This window comes from Euleptes europaea, chromosome 13, assembly GCF_029931775.1.
Source record: "Euleptes europaea isolate rEulEur1 chromosome 13, rEulEur1.hap1, whole genome shotgun sequence".
Taxonomy (NCBI): domain Eukaryota; kingdom Metazoa; phylum Chordata; class Lepidosauria; order Squamata; family Sphaerodactylidae; genus Euleptes; species Euleptes europaea.
The window spans coordinates 41,391,318-41,407,454 of record NC_079324.1 but is presented as its reverse complement, the minus strand read 5'-3'; the positions used below and the strand labels follow the sequence as shown (position 1 = coordinate 41,407,454).

The 16,137-nt window shown below is 45.1% G+C and overlaps 1 protein-coding gene across 9 annotated transcripts in view; it reads left to right on the top strand.

Moving 5' to 3' along the window:
• The window catches only part of DEPDC5 (DEP domain containing 5, GATOR1 subcomplex subunit), a 70,234-nt gene extending 54,314 nt beyond the window's left edge, over positions 1-15,920 (top strand). For all 9 annotated transcript variants that reach the window (XM_056859154.1, XM_056859158.1, XM_056859156.1 and 6 more), the window contains 10 exons: positions 2,387-2,538; positions 3,109-3,186; positions 3,500-3,632; positions 4,324-4,432; positions 5,333-5,557; positions 7,084-7,253; positions 9,881-10,052; positions 12,942-13,002; positions 14,548-14,630; positions 15,576-15,920. In XM_056859154.1, the coding sequence (XP_056715132.1) occupies positions 2,387-2,538; positions 3,109-3,186; positions 3,500-3,632; positions 4,324-4,432; positions 5,333-5,557; positions 7,084-7,253; positions 9,881-10,052; positions 12,942-13,002; positions 14,548-14,630; positions 15,576-15,868 (1,476 nt within the window). In that variant the 3' untranslated portion in view covers positions 15,869-15,920. The remainder of the gene's footprint in view (positions 1-2,386; positions 2,539-3,108; positions 3,187-3,499; positions 3,633-4,323; positions 4,433-5,332; positions 5,558-7,083; positions 7,254-9,880; positions 10,053-12,941; positions 13,003-14,547; positions 14,631-15,575) is intronic.
• Positions 15,921-16,137: the final 217 nt, after the last annotated feature.

The window sequence follows — 16,137 nt, the reverse complement described above, 5'->3', positions numbered from 1 at the left end:
TCCAGGGCACACCTGTCGGATCATCCCCCGTCATTCATCATCAACTTCCTTTTATCAATTTATAGGGTTGCCAACTGCCAGGTAGTAGCAGGAGATCTCCTGGTAATACAACTGATCTCCAGGCGATAGAGATCAGATCACCTGAAGAAAAATGGCTGCTTTGGCAATTGAACTCTGTGGCATTGAAGTCCCGCCGCTCCCTAAACCCCGCCCTCCTCAGGCTCCACCCCCAAAATCTCCCACCTGTGGAGAAGAGGGACCTGGCAACCCTATCGATTTATCCACTTCCACAGCTTGCGATAGTGCTTAGGTATCTGAAAGATTTGTATGTGTAAGAAGATGATGTAGAATTTTAATTATTAATATCTTGACTGTGGCATAAAATAGCTTTTAGCTGGTGGAGGGACAGAAAATTAAAGAGTTGCTGGGAAGAATTTGAAAGATGGCTGATGTGACAAAATGTACTCTGCCTGAGACTCTGGAGAACCATGGAGAGGGGCTGTGGCTCCGTGGTAGAGCATCTGCTCGGCATGCAGAAGGCCCCAGGTTCAATCCCCGAGATCTCCAGTTAAAGGGACTAGGCAAGTAGGTGATGTGAAAGACCTCCGCCTGAGACCCTGGAGAGCTGCTGCCGGTCTGAGTAGACAGTACCAACTTTGATGGACCAAGGGTCTGATTCAGTATAAGGCAGCTTCATGTATGTGTACTTGCTTTTAGGAATTAAGCATGCTGCATTATTAAGAATTAATAATTTCCAGTTAAAATGAGTAACGCTCCGTCAATGCTGTAATCGGGTTTATAGATGCTCAAAATAATAGTATCAAGCTCTTTGCAAGCCCAGGATTTGCTGTGGTGACTCGCCCTTCCCTCGGCCCTGTCTCTGCTGCTGCTGGGCCTGCTTCCTTCCCTCCTCCGCGCCGCCTCTCACAAAGCTTTAACATAATGTGCTGCTGATGGGTGGATGGGAGCTGGCAACCGCAACCTGTCTCGTTCTAATGCGGAGGCTTTAGGGGCTCATGTTCTTTTCAAAAGGCTTTTTAAAATCGCTCCTTCTGCCGCAGCTTCTGAGTCTACTACAGAACGTTGCACAATATGGGGGGAAAGTGTTCTGTAACACATCATTCAAGTGGCAAAGCCAGGAAGGAAAAGGGGGAAGTTTTTTGTCAGGCTTTCAATGGTTCCCTGAAAACTTAAAGGGAATTGGATGTGTTTTAAACAAAAGTGGCAATTTGTTGTAACTTCATGATCAGAGTTTTTTAAGGCTTGGCTATGATTAAATACAAATGGCTGATGCATACATACAAACATGCATACACAACCTCACTCCCCAAGGCAATCCTGTTTCAGCTCTGGAAATGTTTGGTGCAGGTACTCTTTTGTCCCTGCCTAAAGGAATATGTAGATCAGTCATCCCCGCTGTGTTGCCTGTTGGCACCATGGCACCTTAGTGTGTTTCCTGGCACCCACTTGCTACTTCTCCAAAACATCTCATCCCCAAAGAGGAAATCAAGAGTAGGAGGTGCTTCAGAAGAGCCTAGAGGTATCACTTTTCTGTCTGCATGCAGCACCCATTTGGAAAAAGCTGCCTCCATCATAAGACAATGCTTGGCTCAGGACCTCCTACCATTTTGTGAACTTTCCAATGTCTTGTGATTAGCCCCCCTCCCCCAAAAAGCCATTTTGTGGTGGTGCCTACTACCTGTTTCAAAATTCCAAAAATACCCTCAGGTTCAGGGACCTCTGGTCTAGACTACAACCACTTTAATTGTCAACTCCTCTTTTCCAAGGAGCCACGGGGCCTTCAGAGAATGAGGGACCCACAGGAGAGAATTCTGAGCTCCCTCACCTAACTACACTTTCTGTTGTCCTTTAGCAGTTGTCTTCATTATTAAACCAGGCTAGGTAGTTGACTTGTGGGCACAGGCGAGTGCGGACTGAAGAACTCAACATGTCTAGGCTGTGGGACATTAGGGGAGGGGCCGTGGCTCAGTGGTAGAGCATCTGCTTGGCATGCAGAAGGTCCCAGGTTTAATCCCCAGCATCTCCAATTAAAGGGACTAGGCAAGTAGGTGATGTGAAAGACCTGGAGATCCTGAGACCCTGGAGATCTGCTGCCGGTCTGAGTAGACATTACTGACTTTGGTGGACCAAGGGTCTGATTCAGTAAAGGGCAGCTTCGTACGTTCATGTGTTCAATACAGCACTCCCCAATAGTTTGGGCTCCCGAGATGTGTCCCTGCATATTTTTCCTTTATGCTTAGCCAACAGGGCTCAGGTGGGTGTCTGCAATAATGTGCATTCTATTCACAGGTGAGTCTTTAAGTTTGATGCGTAGTGTCAACTGTAACGAATCGCACTGCAGCATTAACGTCTTGCCCCCCTCAAGGTCTCCATTGATCAGACGGCTCCTGCAGTCCTAGAAGGCAGCATGTTGATCAGCTCTGGACAGTCCACAGACCGGAGCAACACTCAAACCTCTGCCAGCTCCCAGAATATAGGAGACCAGGGATCCTCTGCATCTGGTTCTATTGAGAACAGGTATGAAAAGGAGAGGAAACCAAGTCTGGTGGCAGCGTGTGATCCACCTTAGCAGGGCCAGAAATCTTCTCAGCGCCTTTTGAAAGGGTAGTGATTAGAGGATCTGGGAGACCCAGGTTCAAATGCTCCCAACTCTGCCCTGGAAATTCTCTGGGTGACTTTGGGCCAGCCACACTGTCTCAGCCTAACCTACCTCACAGGGTTGTTGTGAGGATAAAGTGGAGGAATGATGTAAGCCAGTTTGGGTCCCATTGGGGAGACTGGTGGGGTATAAAAGAAGAAAGTAAATAAATACTGGAAGACTGCAGGAGTTCGACGGGATGGGAAGGGCTCTGGTTCAGGGCCCTGCCAGAAGCCCTCCCTTCCTATGGATCCACTCATGATCTTGCTGCCTTCTGCTCTGCGGGGGGGGGGGGACTTCCTCGGAAGGGAGACAGGCAATCTGTCCTTCCTTTTCAATAGATGAGCTAAGAAGGTGTTCATCTATTATTTATACTGAAGAGCAAGAAATGTTTCTCCAAAATGAACCAGACTGGCAGCAAAATATATTTTTTATTTTTAACTTTCCAGCTCTCAGCAGTTTTCTGCAGGCTCCCTAACATCATCCTCTACTCTGATAGAGATCCTTGAAGCCATGAAACACCCCACGTGAGTTTCACATCTCTGTCTCTCCCCGCCTCCAAATCTCCATTGCTTCTTGAGCAGTCCCCTTTTTGGAAAAGAATGCAGATGATGACAGATTTTTCTAGTTTCAGAAGCAATACCAAGGCTTCTCTTGGCAGCGTGTTCTGTGGCTTCCTGCCATCTTCTGAGGAGGTTGCAGGAATTAGAGTTTAGGTGCATCTGGCACGTCCTTTTCACTCAGGGAGACTGGAAGAAAATTCCGGGGCTTCTTTTGGGGCAGGAGAAGGAGAGTTTTACCAGGCTGTATTAACTTGTCCCTTGTCTTCTTGGCCTTTAGCACTGGTATCCAGCTGCTATCAGAACAGAAGGGGCTCTCTCCATATAGCTTCATCAGTGCTGAGGCAGTCCACTGGCTGGTGAACACAGTGGAAGGGGTGCAGACCCAGGCCATGGCCATCGACATCATGCAGGTGATCTTAATTTATGCTTAGAAGGTGTTAAGAATCTTGATTATAGTTCTTGTTTCAATCATTTTTGTTGCAGCATTGACCAGAATGCTCACTTGCACTACAAATGCCATGCATGTGCATTAACAAAGAAGGTACTGGTGTCATTCTGATGGGCAGGTTTGTGTGGAGAATGTCCCTGTTGGTGAGTGCTAGGCCACCCAGAATTGGGTGGTAAGTTTTGCCCTTCCCATAACAGCTTCTCTAGGATGCAGCACTTAGGGACCTCCATAGCGTGAGAAACCTGCTCTCTGACCTGAAGATCTCATCCTTGGGGCTACAGAGAACTCATACCAGAGGAGCATGCCTATTATATTAGGTGCTGTGGAACACAGGCAGGATAATGCTGCTGCAGCCATCTTGTTTGGGGGCTTCCTGGAGGCACCTGGTTGGCCCCTGTGTGAACAGACTGCTGGACTTGATGGACCTTGGTCTGATCCAGCATGGCTCTTCTTATGTTCTGTGTGCACAGCCTTTCCTGTGTTCAGTTGCTGAATTGTGCTACAGTATGATGATATGTTAGGAACTGACTTGTATATAGCAAGAAGGTAGCATAAAATTGTTCATCCCAGGCAATTTAAGCATTGTGCTGAATGCCCCCCCCCCACTATACTATTGAAATAACAATTCTCTTATTCTTTTTCTTAATTTTTAGAAGATGCTGGATGAGCAGCTGATCACGCATGCCTCTGGAGAGGCCCTGCGCACCTTCATCTACGGGTTTTACTTCTACAAGATTGTAGCAGACAAGGAGCCGGAACGAGGTCAGGCTCTGAGCACCAAAAGGCACATAAATAGGAACCTAGATTCGACCCATTTTTTCAGGGATGCTCCCTGTGCAATTTCTGCTGTAAGACTAAAGTGAAGGCTCTGCCCAGGCGGGGCCTACGTACTAGACCATGATCCCCCCCACCACATGGGTGACCCTTATTTCATGGGCTCTTCCAACAGAATTTTTAGAGTAGCAAATAAGAGGCAGACACAACAAACCCACTGAAATAAGAACAGCTACACAAAAACACACTATCACTTTGGAATGCAGCTCCAATTCATTTCAAGAATAAACTGAATCCACTGGAAATTTTTGCAGAAGAATGTCCTTTTGGGTTGTGTTCATTAGTTGGGAGGAGGGAAGATACCACCTGATGTTTCTTCCAAGAGTCCTGAGTGACAATAGCTTCATAGTTGTTCGTGTGTTTTAAGTGCCGTCAAGTTGCTTCTGACTTACAGCGACCCTATGAATTAATGTCCTCCAAAATGTCCTATCATTAACAGCCTTGCTCAGGTCTTGCAGACTGAGGGCCGTGGCTTCCTTTGCCGATCAATCCTTCTCATGTTGAGTCTTCCTCTTTTCCTGCTGCTTTCAACTTTTCCTAGCATTTTTTCCACTGACTCTTGTCTTCCGATGTAACCAAAGTATGACAGCCCCAGTTTAGTCATTTTTGCTTCTAGGGTTCAGGATTGATTTGATCTAGAACCCACTGATTGGTCTTTTTGGCGGCCCATGGTATCAGTAAATTCTCATCCAACACCACATTTCAAAGGAATCAATCCTCACAGTTACCCGTATTGATCAGATAGCTAAAAGTACCAGCTTGTGCTTCCAATGGGCTTAATTCTCCGCCCCCTCTCTCCCGCCCCTTTTTTGTGCCCTCTCTCTCCAGTGGGAATGCAGCAGGCCACCATGTGGCACACAGCAGCAATGGATGACTTTTCCACTTTCCAGCGGAAATGGTTTGAAGTGGCATTTGTAGCCGAGGAGCACTTGCACTCAGAAATCCCGGCCTTTCTTCTCCCGTGGTTGCCCAGCCGCCCCGCCTCGTATGCCAGCAGACACAGCTCCTTCAGCCGCAGTTTCGGAGGGCGGAGCCAGGCAGCTGCGCTGTTAGGTAACTGTCTCTGAGAAGGTGGGTTGAAGAAAGGCTAGCAGGAGCCAAGGCTGCATGAGTTCACCCAGTCCAGCAAAAAAATGTGCCAGACCTGTCGCTTGTATATGCATGAGAAGGAGAGCACAGTGAAATAGTTGCCCTACATCCAGCTGTTTCGGCAGTTGTCTTATTTGTGCCTGGGTTGTTTCCTTCTTCTCTGTCACTTAGAGGGGATGTTCATAGTGTACACAGAGAAATCAGACAAAAATTCAAATTTAACAGCAATTTGAAAAAATTAATTGCTTCTCAGTCCCGTTGAAGGTTAGTTGGATGAAATTGCTTTATTAAGCTCAAGATTTAATTCCTTTTTTACCTCAGTGGATTTCACTGAGGTACGGCAGCCTTTGTGGGGATGATCCCCAGCATGGTATTAATGACACCATCTCTCTGCCCTGTAGGTAGAACCTGGCAAGGTTCACAGGGAAGGAAGGAGATTGTCTTGCAACAAAGAAATGTATGCAGAAGAAGAAAAGCATGTTCCTGTTCCGTTTATTTTAAAAACTGCTTTGAATGGGGGGTGGGGAGTTTGCCAAAAATATCTCTGTGTAGCAACAGAATTTGATTGTATATCTTGGTTTTTCAACCAGAAAGTCTTTAAATCTGCCTACAACATTTCTATAATACAATATTTACATCTTCATCTGCTCCCCCATTTCCAGTATATTAGCCCCTGTTGGTGGCTGCTTGGTTGCTGATTATCCCAGTCTCCTCTTCCTAGGACTGCAGTTCTTTAACATCGTGGCAGCCAAGCAAAAAGAAGCCCAGCATCTGCTCTGCCTCCAGTGTTATTCTGGAGTTTTCCCCTGAGAGCAAGCTGTCTTCCTTGCTTGGAAAATGTAGTTTTCTTTCATAAGATAGGACAGTTCCTTGTTGAACAAATTACGTTGATTGCAGTGTCTGGACAATGAACACCTGGGGGCAGCTAAAGCAGAATTTAACTGACTGTCCCAAAGTTGATAAGGACAGGGAAGAATGTGGTTGATGAGTTCTTCCACATAAGATTTATTAAATACAGTCATTGACCAGCCCAACAATAAAAAAGCAATCACATTAGTACATAATCGTACAGTAGTATAATTAGAAAGCTGTTTCATGTATTCTGGAAGCAATATAGCAAAACTTTGCCACTGTATGTGAGATGGTGGGATTCAAGCAGAAAATTCACCATTAAAACATTATAATGACTGGAATTCTTCCACATCATTTCCTCTTAAATTTTTTTAATCCGTTCATTTTCAAAGCCGCTACAGTCAACCTTATATGCAGCAATCTAGCTTCGGCAGTACCTCTCCCCTTTCAGCTGGAATTTGGTAGTTTGAACCCCAGAGTCAAAGTTGTGGGTTTTTTAGGATTCAGAATTCATTATTATAATAATGCATATCCAGGCTAGCAGTTTCTTGCCTCGATCCCACATGTAGCCAGTAAATTGCCAGGCAGTTTGTCTCTCCCATTTATCCTACTTGTGCTGGTTTCCTGCTCTTTGGCAGCTGCCACAGTACCTGAACAGCGGACGGTGACACTGGACGTGGACATCAACAATCGCACAAACCGCCTGGAGTGGTGCAGCTGCTACTACCATGGCAGTTTTTCCCTCAATGCCGCCTTTGAGATCAAACTGCACTGGATGGCTGTGACGGCAGCAGTTCTCTTTGAGATGGTGAGATCTCAGGAGGGATGCACATCTGACAGTCTTTTCTTTGTGGGGCAGATATCGGTGGGCATTGTTGTTTGTTGTTGCCTGGTTGGGATTTAATTTCAATAGATGGGAGTTTTGTCTTGCATCTCATATGACCTCTTGTACACAAGAACACATGAAGCTGCCTTTTACTGAAAGACCCTTGGTCCATCAAAGTCAGTATTGTCTACTCAGACCAGCAGCGGCTCTCCAGGTTCTCAGGCTGAGGTCTTTCACATCACCTACTTGCCTACATTGCCCTTGATCTACCATGACCTTCTCCACAGCAGATGACCCATAAGGACTCAGATTGCACCCTCAATCCCCCCCTTTCCATATCCTCCATGCTCACATGCTACCTAAACAGGTATACTCCTTTCTCCCTATCTTGCTACAAATCCTCCTTAAATAGGACACCCTTCCAATCCCTGCCCAGGGCTGGTCCTTCCCCTTCATCCTTTCATCAAACCAAGAAGTGTTCTGGAGCCCTGTCTCAGCTGCAGCACTTCCTGGGTGGTTCCTTCCCTCCCCCCAGGTGGGGGTTGATGACCTGATGGGCTCCACCCAGCTGCCAAACTCAGACCCAGAGTCTGCTGCAAGGCCCTGTTTGTCTCGGGCATGTCCTGGCCAGACTGATGCAATCATGTACAGCTTGACTTGCCTCATCCAGGCTGAACTGTGCCTGCAAATCCAGGGCAGGTCCCATTACCAGACAAGGTGGCAGTGACAGAGGTAAAGAAGCAACACTTCTCTGCTATGATTGCATCATCAGAAATCCCCTCTAGCTCAGTTATTGAAGATAACTTAGGTTTTGATGACTCCAAGGTCAGAGTTCCAAACTGATTATACTTTGGTTATTAGCGGTGATGTTTTTTGTACTTTGCTGATTAAAGTCTTTGTTCGCCATTGGTATGGGAGGGTGTCCTCATAGTAGTCTGGGTTAATTCATCTTTCTGACTAATTCCCTTTTCTTAAAATCAGCTGTAGATCTAGGTTAGTTATATATAGAAAGATCTGTGTGTCTCTTTTCAGTACATGAAGCAGGGCAGTTTTTAAAATTGGGGGAGGGGAACCCTGCATTTTTAGTTCAAGCAATTCTACAGGAGAAAGAAAGCTTGAAGTGTTATTTATATACATTATTTATAGTCTGCCTTTTTCACTGAGACTCAGGGCAGATTACACAGTGTACGTCAATGCAGTCAATAGGATGAGACATCAACTTCAAGTAAGCAATTCATGAGGACTAGGATTACAGAAATCTGAAACGAAGCATAACTGTTAGACATGAGACATTGAAAATGCAGGAAATGGTATTACATAAGTAGAAAACAATGCAGTTCGCACAAGATAATACACCCAGAAAACAAATAATACGTACATACCATGCACAGAAGTAGTCCACATTACCATTCCCTACCTGAACCAATCCATTATAATATAGCCCTATTACCTTTATAAAAATGCCCTACTGAACAATTCTGTTTTATGTAGTTTGCAACATGACAGAAGCGTGTGAGCCTTCTTGACGTTTTCAGACGGGCCATTCTATAAGGTGGAGGCCATAACAGAGAATGCACACGTGCAGGCATTTTCTGATCTTTCCCATTTGCAGGGTGGCACCTGCAGAAGGATCTGGTCAGATGAGTGAAGCTGTTGTGGCAGAGAGACGGTCTTGCAGATATGAGTGTCCAAGGCCGTGAAGGACTTCGTCAGGCATCATTGCTGGAATCCTGGCAATATTTATAACATTTGTTGCTTATTCATGCTATTACTCCTTTATTGATTCAGTTCCATTATTAAGCCTGACCCCTGTTCAGCCACATTGGCTACCAAAAGCAGATTTCATACAATTCAAATAAGAGCAGTAGTTGTTGCCGTTGAAGCAGTTTGCAGAACTCTGACTGATGGAGTAGCACTGTTTGCTTCCGGAGAGAAAAGCTTTGCCTGTGCTGAAAAGAGGATGTTGGTTGGGGGAAATGGGTAAGAGCTGATTAAAGGATGGCTTCTTCACTCCCATTCCCAACGTGAAATATTCGGCTCTAATCTTCTCCTCAGCCTCCTGCTGACTCAGCCATGGCTGCTGTACTTTCCCCGTCTCCAAGGCAGCTTTATGCTAATAAGCTGTTTAGGGAGAGATTGCCTGCCTAGGTTGCATCCTTTGAAGGGTATGATGCAGGCTCGGACCAGTTTTGCCCTCTTGTATTCTTTTTCCTCACCCTACCATGTGGCCATCGCTCATCCTTCCAATCTCATAACAACGCATAGTTAAATTGTGGAACTCCTTGCCCCAGGATGTGGTGATGGCTGCCAACTTAAAAGGCTTTAAGAGGGGAGTGGACATGTTCATGGAGGAGAGGGGTATTCATGGCTACTAGTTAAAATGGATACTAGTCATGATGCATACCTATTCTCTCCATGATCAGGGGAGCATGCCAAATATATTAGGTGCTGTGGAACACAGACAGGATGCTGCTGCTGTAGTTATCTTGTTTGTGGGCTTCCTAGAAGCACCTGGTTGGCCACTATGTGAACAGACTGCTGGACTTGACGGGCCTTGGTCTGATCCAGCATGGCTTTTCTTATGTTCTTATGTTCTAATCTCCACACAGGTTCAGGGCTGGCATCGCAAAGCCACGTCCTGTGGCTTCTTACTGGTCCCAGTGCTGGAAGGTCCATTTGCACTTCCCAGTTACTTGTACGGGGACCCTCTTCGAGCACAGCTGTTCATCCCACTCAACGTCAGCTCATTGCTGAAGGAGGGCAGCGAGCACCTCTTTGACGGTAAGGTTCCTGACCTTGGTGCCGAGAGCCTTGTTTACACTCTTGCATCTGTGCATGCCTATCCTGAAGAATCTAGAATTGGCTGCATTTGAAGAGACATGTTGCCAACCACAGTGTTGAAGGAGGAAAGATTAGAAACATGCACTGCCTGTCTGCTGGAAGCATAGGAAAGCAAGCTAGTAAAGGGCTGGCCTTTGTGGGCGAAGCTCATTTTCAGAATGCTGGACACAGACTAGAAAGGGGGAGTGAACCAGTTTAGACATTCTGTGTTTTGGTAGAATTTGCCCCAAAGAGGAACCCTTGTTCTGTGAGACTTTCTATATGGAGAATTTACCTTGCTGGGCCAGGTCCCCAATTCCTTAATGAGCAGTTGTCTTCTTCAACTTCATTCTGTCACCACCCCAGGTGAAATAATAATCCTTTACCCCTTGCCATGACCAGAAACCTATTTAGTTATTGCAGTTTAGTTCTCTGGATTCTCGGAAGACTCTTCTTCAGTTAAAGAACCGCAAGCCTTTCCAGTTTCCACAAGCCTCCACCAGTTTGTCCTAAATTAGGGGGAAAGCTGGGAGGCATGCCTGTTTCAGAGAGCCGGCGTGCTGTAGTGGTTAAGAGTGGCGGACTCTAATCTGGCAAACTGGGTTCAATTCCCCACTCCTCCACATGAAGCCTGCTGGGTGACCTTGGGCCAGTCACAGTTCTCTGAGAACTCTCTCAGCCCATGCGGAGGCAGGCAATGGCAAACCACTTCCAAACTTCTCTTGCCTTGAAAACCCTACAGGGTCGCCATGTCAGCTGTGACTTGATGGCACTTTCCACCACCACATGCCTATTTTAATCATGCACATCCATCCAGAAATTTCCCCACCTTCTCTTTGTGACTTGGTAAGCAGATGCCCACTTTAGGCTTTTATACAGAGTTGGTGACAACTATTATGAGCCACCACCAATGTGTGTGTGTGTGTATGTGTGTTTTTAAGTAACTTACACATAAAGGTGGGAGGGTTTGTATGACCAACATAATTTTAACGACTACTGAGGAAGAAATTAAGAAAGAGTGCCTCTCCCCCTATATTTAAAACTTCTCTCTCTCTCCAATAGTGAATTGAGAAAATAATCTGAGCTTTTACCAGGTTCCAAATTCACACCAGCACCATTCTATTCTCATCATTTACATATCTTCCTCAGTACCTGCAATTTTATGTTTGTTATGATTTACTTTTAATGCTTTTTTGCTTTGTTCCTTCCTATTTTAAGTGCTACTGTTTATTTTGTTATGGCCTGCTTTTAGGTTTTTTGGTGTCTGCTGCTGGCATCATTTTAGTTTGGGGAGGCTTTTCGTATTTAATATATACTAGACAATATTCATTTTTGTGAATCACTCCAAGAGCCTTCAAGCTGAGGGGGTAGGACAGAAATATCATAAATAAATTGTAATCTTCATGGCCAGTTTAGGAGTTCAGCCTCTTCCTGAAGTCGTATTTTCTCCAGTTTGTCCACATGGCTTCTCCCACCTTTTGCAGATGGTCATCTGCCCCCCCCCCAATCTCTGAGCCCCACCCCTGACCTGCCCCACCTACCTAGTGGAAAATTCTAGGCAGAACTAGTATTCTCCATGTGAGAATGCGACTTGGTACATAGACCTGTACTTGCATATCAGCTTTAATTTTTCTAGTCTGGCAGGTTTCCAATTTTATAAAATTAATAGCCATTGTCATACCTTGAAAGGCTATATAAGAACAACCTCTGAGCATTAGCTAAGTGCAAATCAAATGTTTCTTTCCCCTACCTGGTGGGAAGAAGTGTCATTTCTGCACACCTCTTCCTTTGTTGTAACAGTGAGCCAGTCTTTCCCAAATACCTGGTATCTTAGGCCCTTTTCCCCCTTCTGAATTAAAAGTGAGGGCCCAGTTCACTCTTCCAGCCATAAAGTCCTACTTTTACATGGAGAGAGTACAATTTACTTGACCACACTACCTCTGTGTTTTTGTGTGTATCACTGATCCTGGTGTATCTCCCAACTGAAGCAAAGCAAGCCCAGTGCAGAAAAACTCCCTTAAGGTTGGGTTCCTCTGCTGTGTTTATATATTGGGCATGATTAGCTCATTCAATCATGGATGATGCTGAAATGCAGCGGAGCTGCCCCTCCTCAGCAGGGCTTCACTGGAATATTTTTTGAGGTGCACGATCAGCATTGTTGTGTAAAGCCGTACTTGTTTTGCCACATTGCGTGAACATTTTAAAAATCCAGCTGGTATCCCCTCGTGATTTTTTTTTTTTTGGCTGCTCTGTGGTTGTATGCCTCCTTCAGCTGTCCTTGTCCTTCCTTCCAGTCCAGGATTCTGTTTGCCATACTTCTAAGAAAGGCATTCTCTGTTGCTATGGTTACCCTTCAAGCTCTCAAGATTAAGGGGAGGGAAAGAAATTGCCATCTTGTTCTATGGAAGCATCTTCTGACTTTCCAGAGACGTTGTTTTGACATGAGGAGATTTCCTCACAGCAACTAAACAGGGACCAGAAAGGAATGTTCCTTTCAAGGAATATGTAATTAAAACAATTCAGTAAGTTGTCTCCGTCATTCATATTGCTAGTCCATTGTTCCTGTTCGTAACTCTTAAGCAGGGATCCCAGAATGATGCTCAGAGGCATATACAGACCGAGAGCTTCACGTCCGCACTGGCTGAGCAAAGCAGGGCAAGACTTGAGAAAGTCAATGTGGGAAAGCGGAATTGATTGAGAAAGGAGAGCCAACTGCAAGAAATCCTTTACAACAAAGATGTGCAACTCTGTTCACACACACACACACACACCCCGCATCACATGACACATAGAAAATATAAATGCAGTCCATTTAGAAAGTATTCCCAACATCTGATTGTTCTCTTTTAGGCTTTGAACCAGAGACTTACTGGGATCGCATGCACCTCCTCCAAGAGGCGATTGCATACAGGTAAGCAGACCTTAAGGGTATAAGAGGGGAGTGTCCGCTTAGCCCTAGGAGGGCTGGAAGAACACCTAGAGATGCCATTTCTCATTCAGGAATAGAGAGAGCAAGTGGGGTATGGCCTGTAGGCTGTGTTTTGGGATGCAGCTAGGAACTATTTACAAAGCTGTTCGTATTCAGCTAGGGTTGTGGACGAGAGTTTGACTTTCTCATAATGGTGTTCCTGGGGTGACCAATCCCTGGCTCAGAAGAGGGACCAAACTAATAGGTTCAGCTTCTCTTCTGTAGCATATCTGCAGCCACAGTAGGTTGTGAGATTCTACACCAGCAGCAAATGGAGGGCTGGACAGACAGGTGACCAGACCACAACAGCTCCATGGCAGCTCTTTATTTGAGTTATTTTTGCCCAATGCACTCAGTTGGGTAGATTTCAGAGCAGCTTTACAATGCTTACAAACATTATCAAAACAATTAAAAGTTACCAGCATTAATAATATATTTTGGAAATCATCTATTAAAAGAGCAGCATTAAAATAGGCTAAAAGTAATAAAAGCTTCAGTGGGAGATGAACAGTTCTAAAGAACAGTGAAAATACTGGGGGGAGGGGGTTACCGCATTATGTATTCCCAGCGATGTATGAAGAGTTTGAAACTGTTATTAAAAAATCCTGTTAGCACTTTCTATGTATTCCCACCGATGTATTAAGAGTTTGAAACTGTTATTAAAAAATACTGTTCGCACTTTGTTTGGCCCCTTTAGCTGTGAAGATGTATTCCAACCATTTTTTAGCCGTGGCATCCAAAAACCCTTTTAAAGCAATGTTTTTTATAACAGTTTCAAAGTGTTAATACATCGTTGGGAATACATAATGCGGTAACCCCCTGGGTAGTCTGTGAACAGCAGCAGTATATATACTCAGATGGTATTAAAAAGGCTGGCAAAAACCCCCCAAAAATAAACTCAATATAAAGCCAAGGTAAACAAAACTGGTGCTTGAAAATTTAACAGGCTTCTCACCCAGCAGAGGTGGCCCTGTCTACAGTGACAACCCATCTTATTTCAGCAAGAGCAGGCAGACAGAGAAGGGCCTCTTAAGAGTGATCTTAGTAAGTCGGCAGGTATGTGTGGAAGCAGGCAGTCATCCAAGTAACCTGGCTGTAGGATATGCTGAGCTTTAAATGTAATAACCAGCATTTAAATTGTGCCCAGAAGCAAAGCAGATGCCAATTTACAACTTCTTAACATTGGCAAGATCCCTGTAATTTACACCAGTCAGCAAATCTTACTCACACATTTTGCACCAGTTGAAACTTTTGACCTGAGGCAGTCCTATGTAGAGAGGATTGCAGCAGTCTTACTTTGAGCATCAACAGCCTTCTCCCTGTAAACAAAGGAGTCCTTTCTCTGGCCAGCCCTTGGGGACTCTTATGCCTAAAATGTATGATCCTGCTAAGCCATCCAACTTGTTTTTGTTGTTTTTAAACTCTCAGGGTTCCTTCTGCTTGTTGTTTTCATTGTTCTCTAATTCTTACAAGTTTTGTTCTCTGCAGATTTGGATTTGTACAAGATAAATATTCTGCTTCTGCATTCAACTTCCCTGCAGAAAACAAGCCCCAATATATCCATGTTACTGGTGAGCATGTTTTTTCCTTGCATGTGGCTTTGCGTTTAGGGAGCAGCTGGCTTATTCTGCTCTCTGTTACAATTGCAAGTCAGCTGGCAGGCAGCTGCAGCAAGGGAAGCAGAGTAAGCAAAAGGCCACCAGCAGGCAGCAATAATCTTGCTATTTGAGGGATGGATTTAAGATAGGCCGCTGGTCCGAGTAATTTCATCAAGCAAGGCTGCAGCCCCATCCCATCACATAAAAGCTCATCTACGAGGCAAGGAAACACAGTAGCCAAAGATGGATCCAGTAAGCAGCCAGCAGGAACTTGGTACAGGATCCACAAGGGTTGGTTAAGACCCAAAGCATTTGGGTAATTTGAGTAATCTCCCATACAGTTGGGAGAGGAGCTCCAGCCAGGGACTGGGACATGCCCACTGCCAGTGCTCTTAAGGTCCAGGTTAAGGGGTCTGTGTTGCTACCCCTACCTTATCCATGGGGAGGAAAAACAAAGATAACAATATCAGTGTTCAGATAATGCAGGCACTTTGGCTGTGTCTGATGCAAACCACTGATGCACTTCAGCTGTGTCTGATGCAAACCGTCACGAATCCTGGTACGTTTTGACCCCTTCCCGTTTCCTACCTACCTGACTACTTGTGCCAGGTCTGTTTTGTTCACAAGCATTGCAAATATAGATTTTTTTCTTTTTTGAGATTTTCTAAATCAATGCTACTAGTAATAAGGAGAAGCAAGCAGTGGAAGAGTCCACTGCTAGATAACATTAGAATTCTTTGCAGAAATTCACTCCTCTGCAAAGTTAAGCTTTACAGGAAACCAAGAACAGTCCTTAGCAAGCATGCTTAAGCCTGTTTTCACTTTCTTTTCCTATCAGGGATCATAACAAACTCATAGCTAAATAACTGCAGCGTAAGATGGCTACCACTCATTAAAACCTTGTTGCATTTCATTCAGGGACTGTGTTTCTTCAGTTGCCATACTCCAAGCGGAAGTTCTCTGGACAGCAGAGACGACGGCGCAATTCTACCAGTTCCACCAATCAAAACGTCTTCTGTGAAGAGCACATTGGCTACAACTGGGCCTACAATACTATGTTGACCAAGACATGGAGGTCTAGTGCCACAGGGGATGAGAAATTTGCCGATCGACTGCTGAAGGATTTCACAGACTTCTGCGGGAACAAGGACAACCGGCTTGTCTCCTTTTGGACAAGCTGTCTAGAGAAGATGCATGCCAGTGCGCCCTGAAGGACAGAAGTCAAATTGAATTAGGATCGGTGTAGTGAAAAATTGGAGAGCATCGTGAGAATCCTGATCAGGCTATTAGAAATCCTGATTAGAATCCTGATCAGGCTATTTCAGGATGCTGTGGACATTGGAGTTACATGGAAGAGGCTCCCATCCAAATGGAGAGAAGGAGAAAACCCTCAGACTGGACTAGAAGAAAACTGGTAGCTCTTTCGAAATCATGAGTAAAATCTTTCTAACCTTTTACGATGTTCATGGTTTTGTGTGCA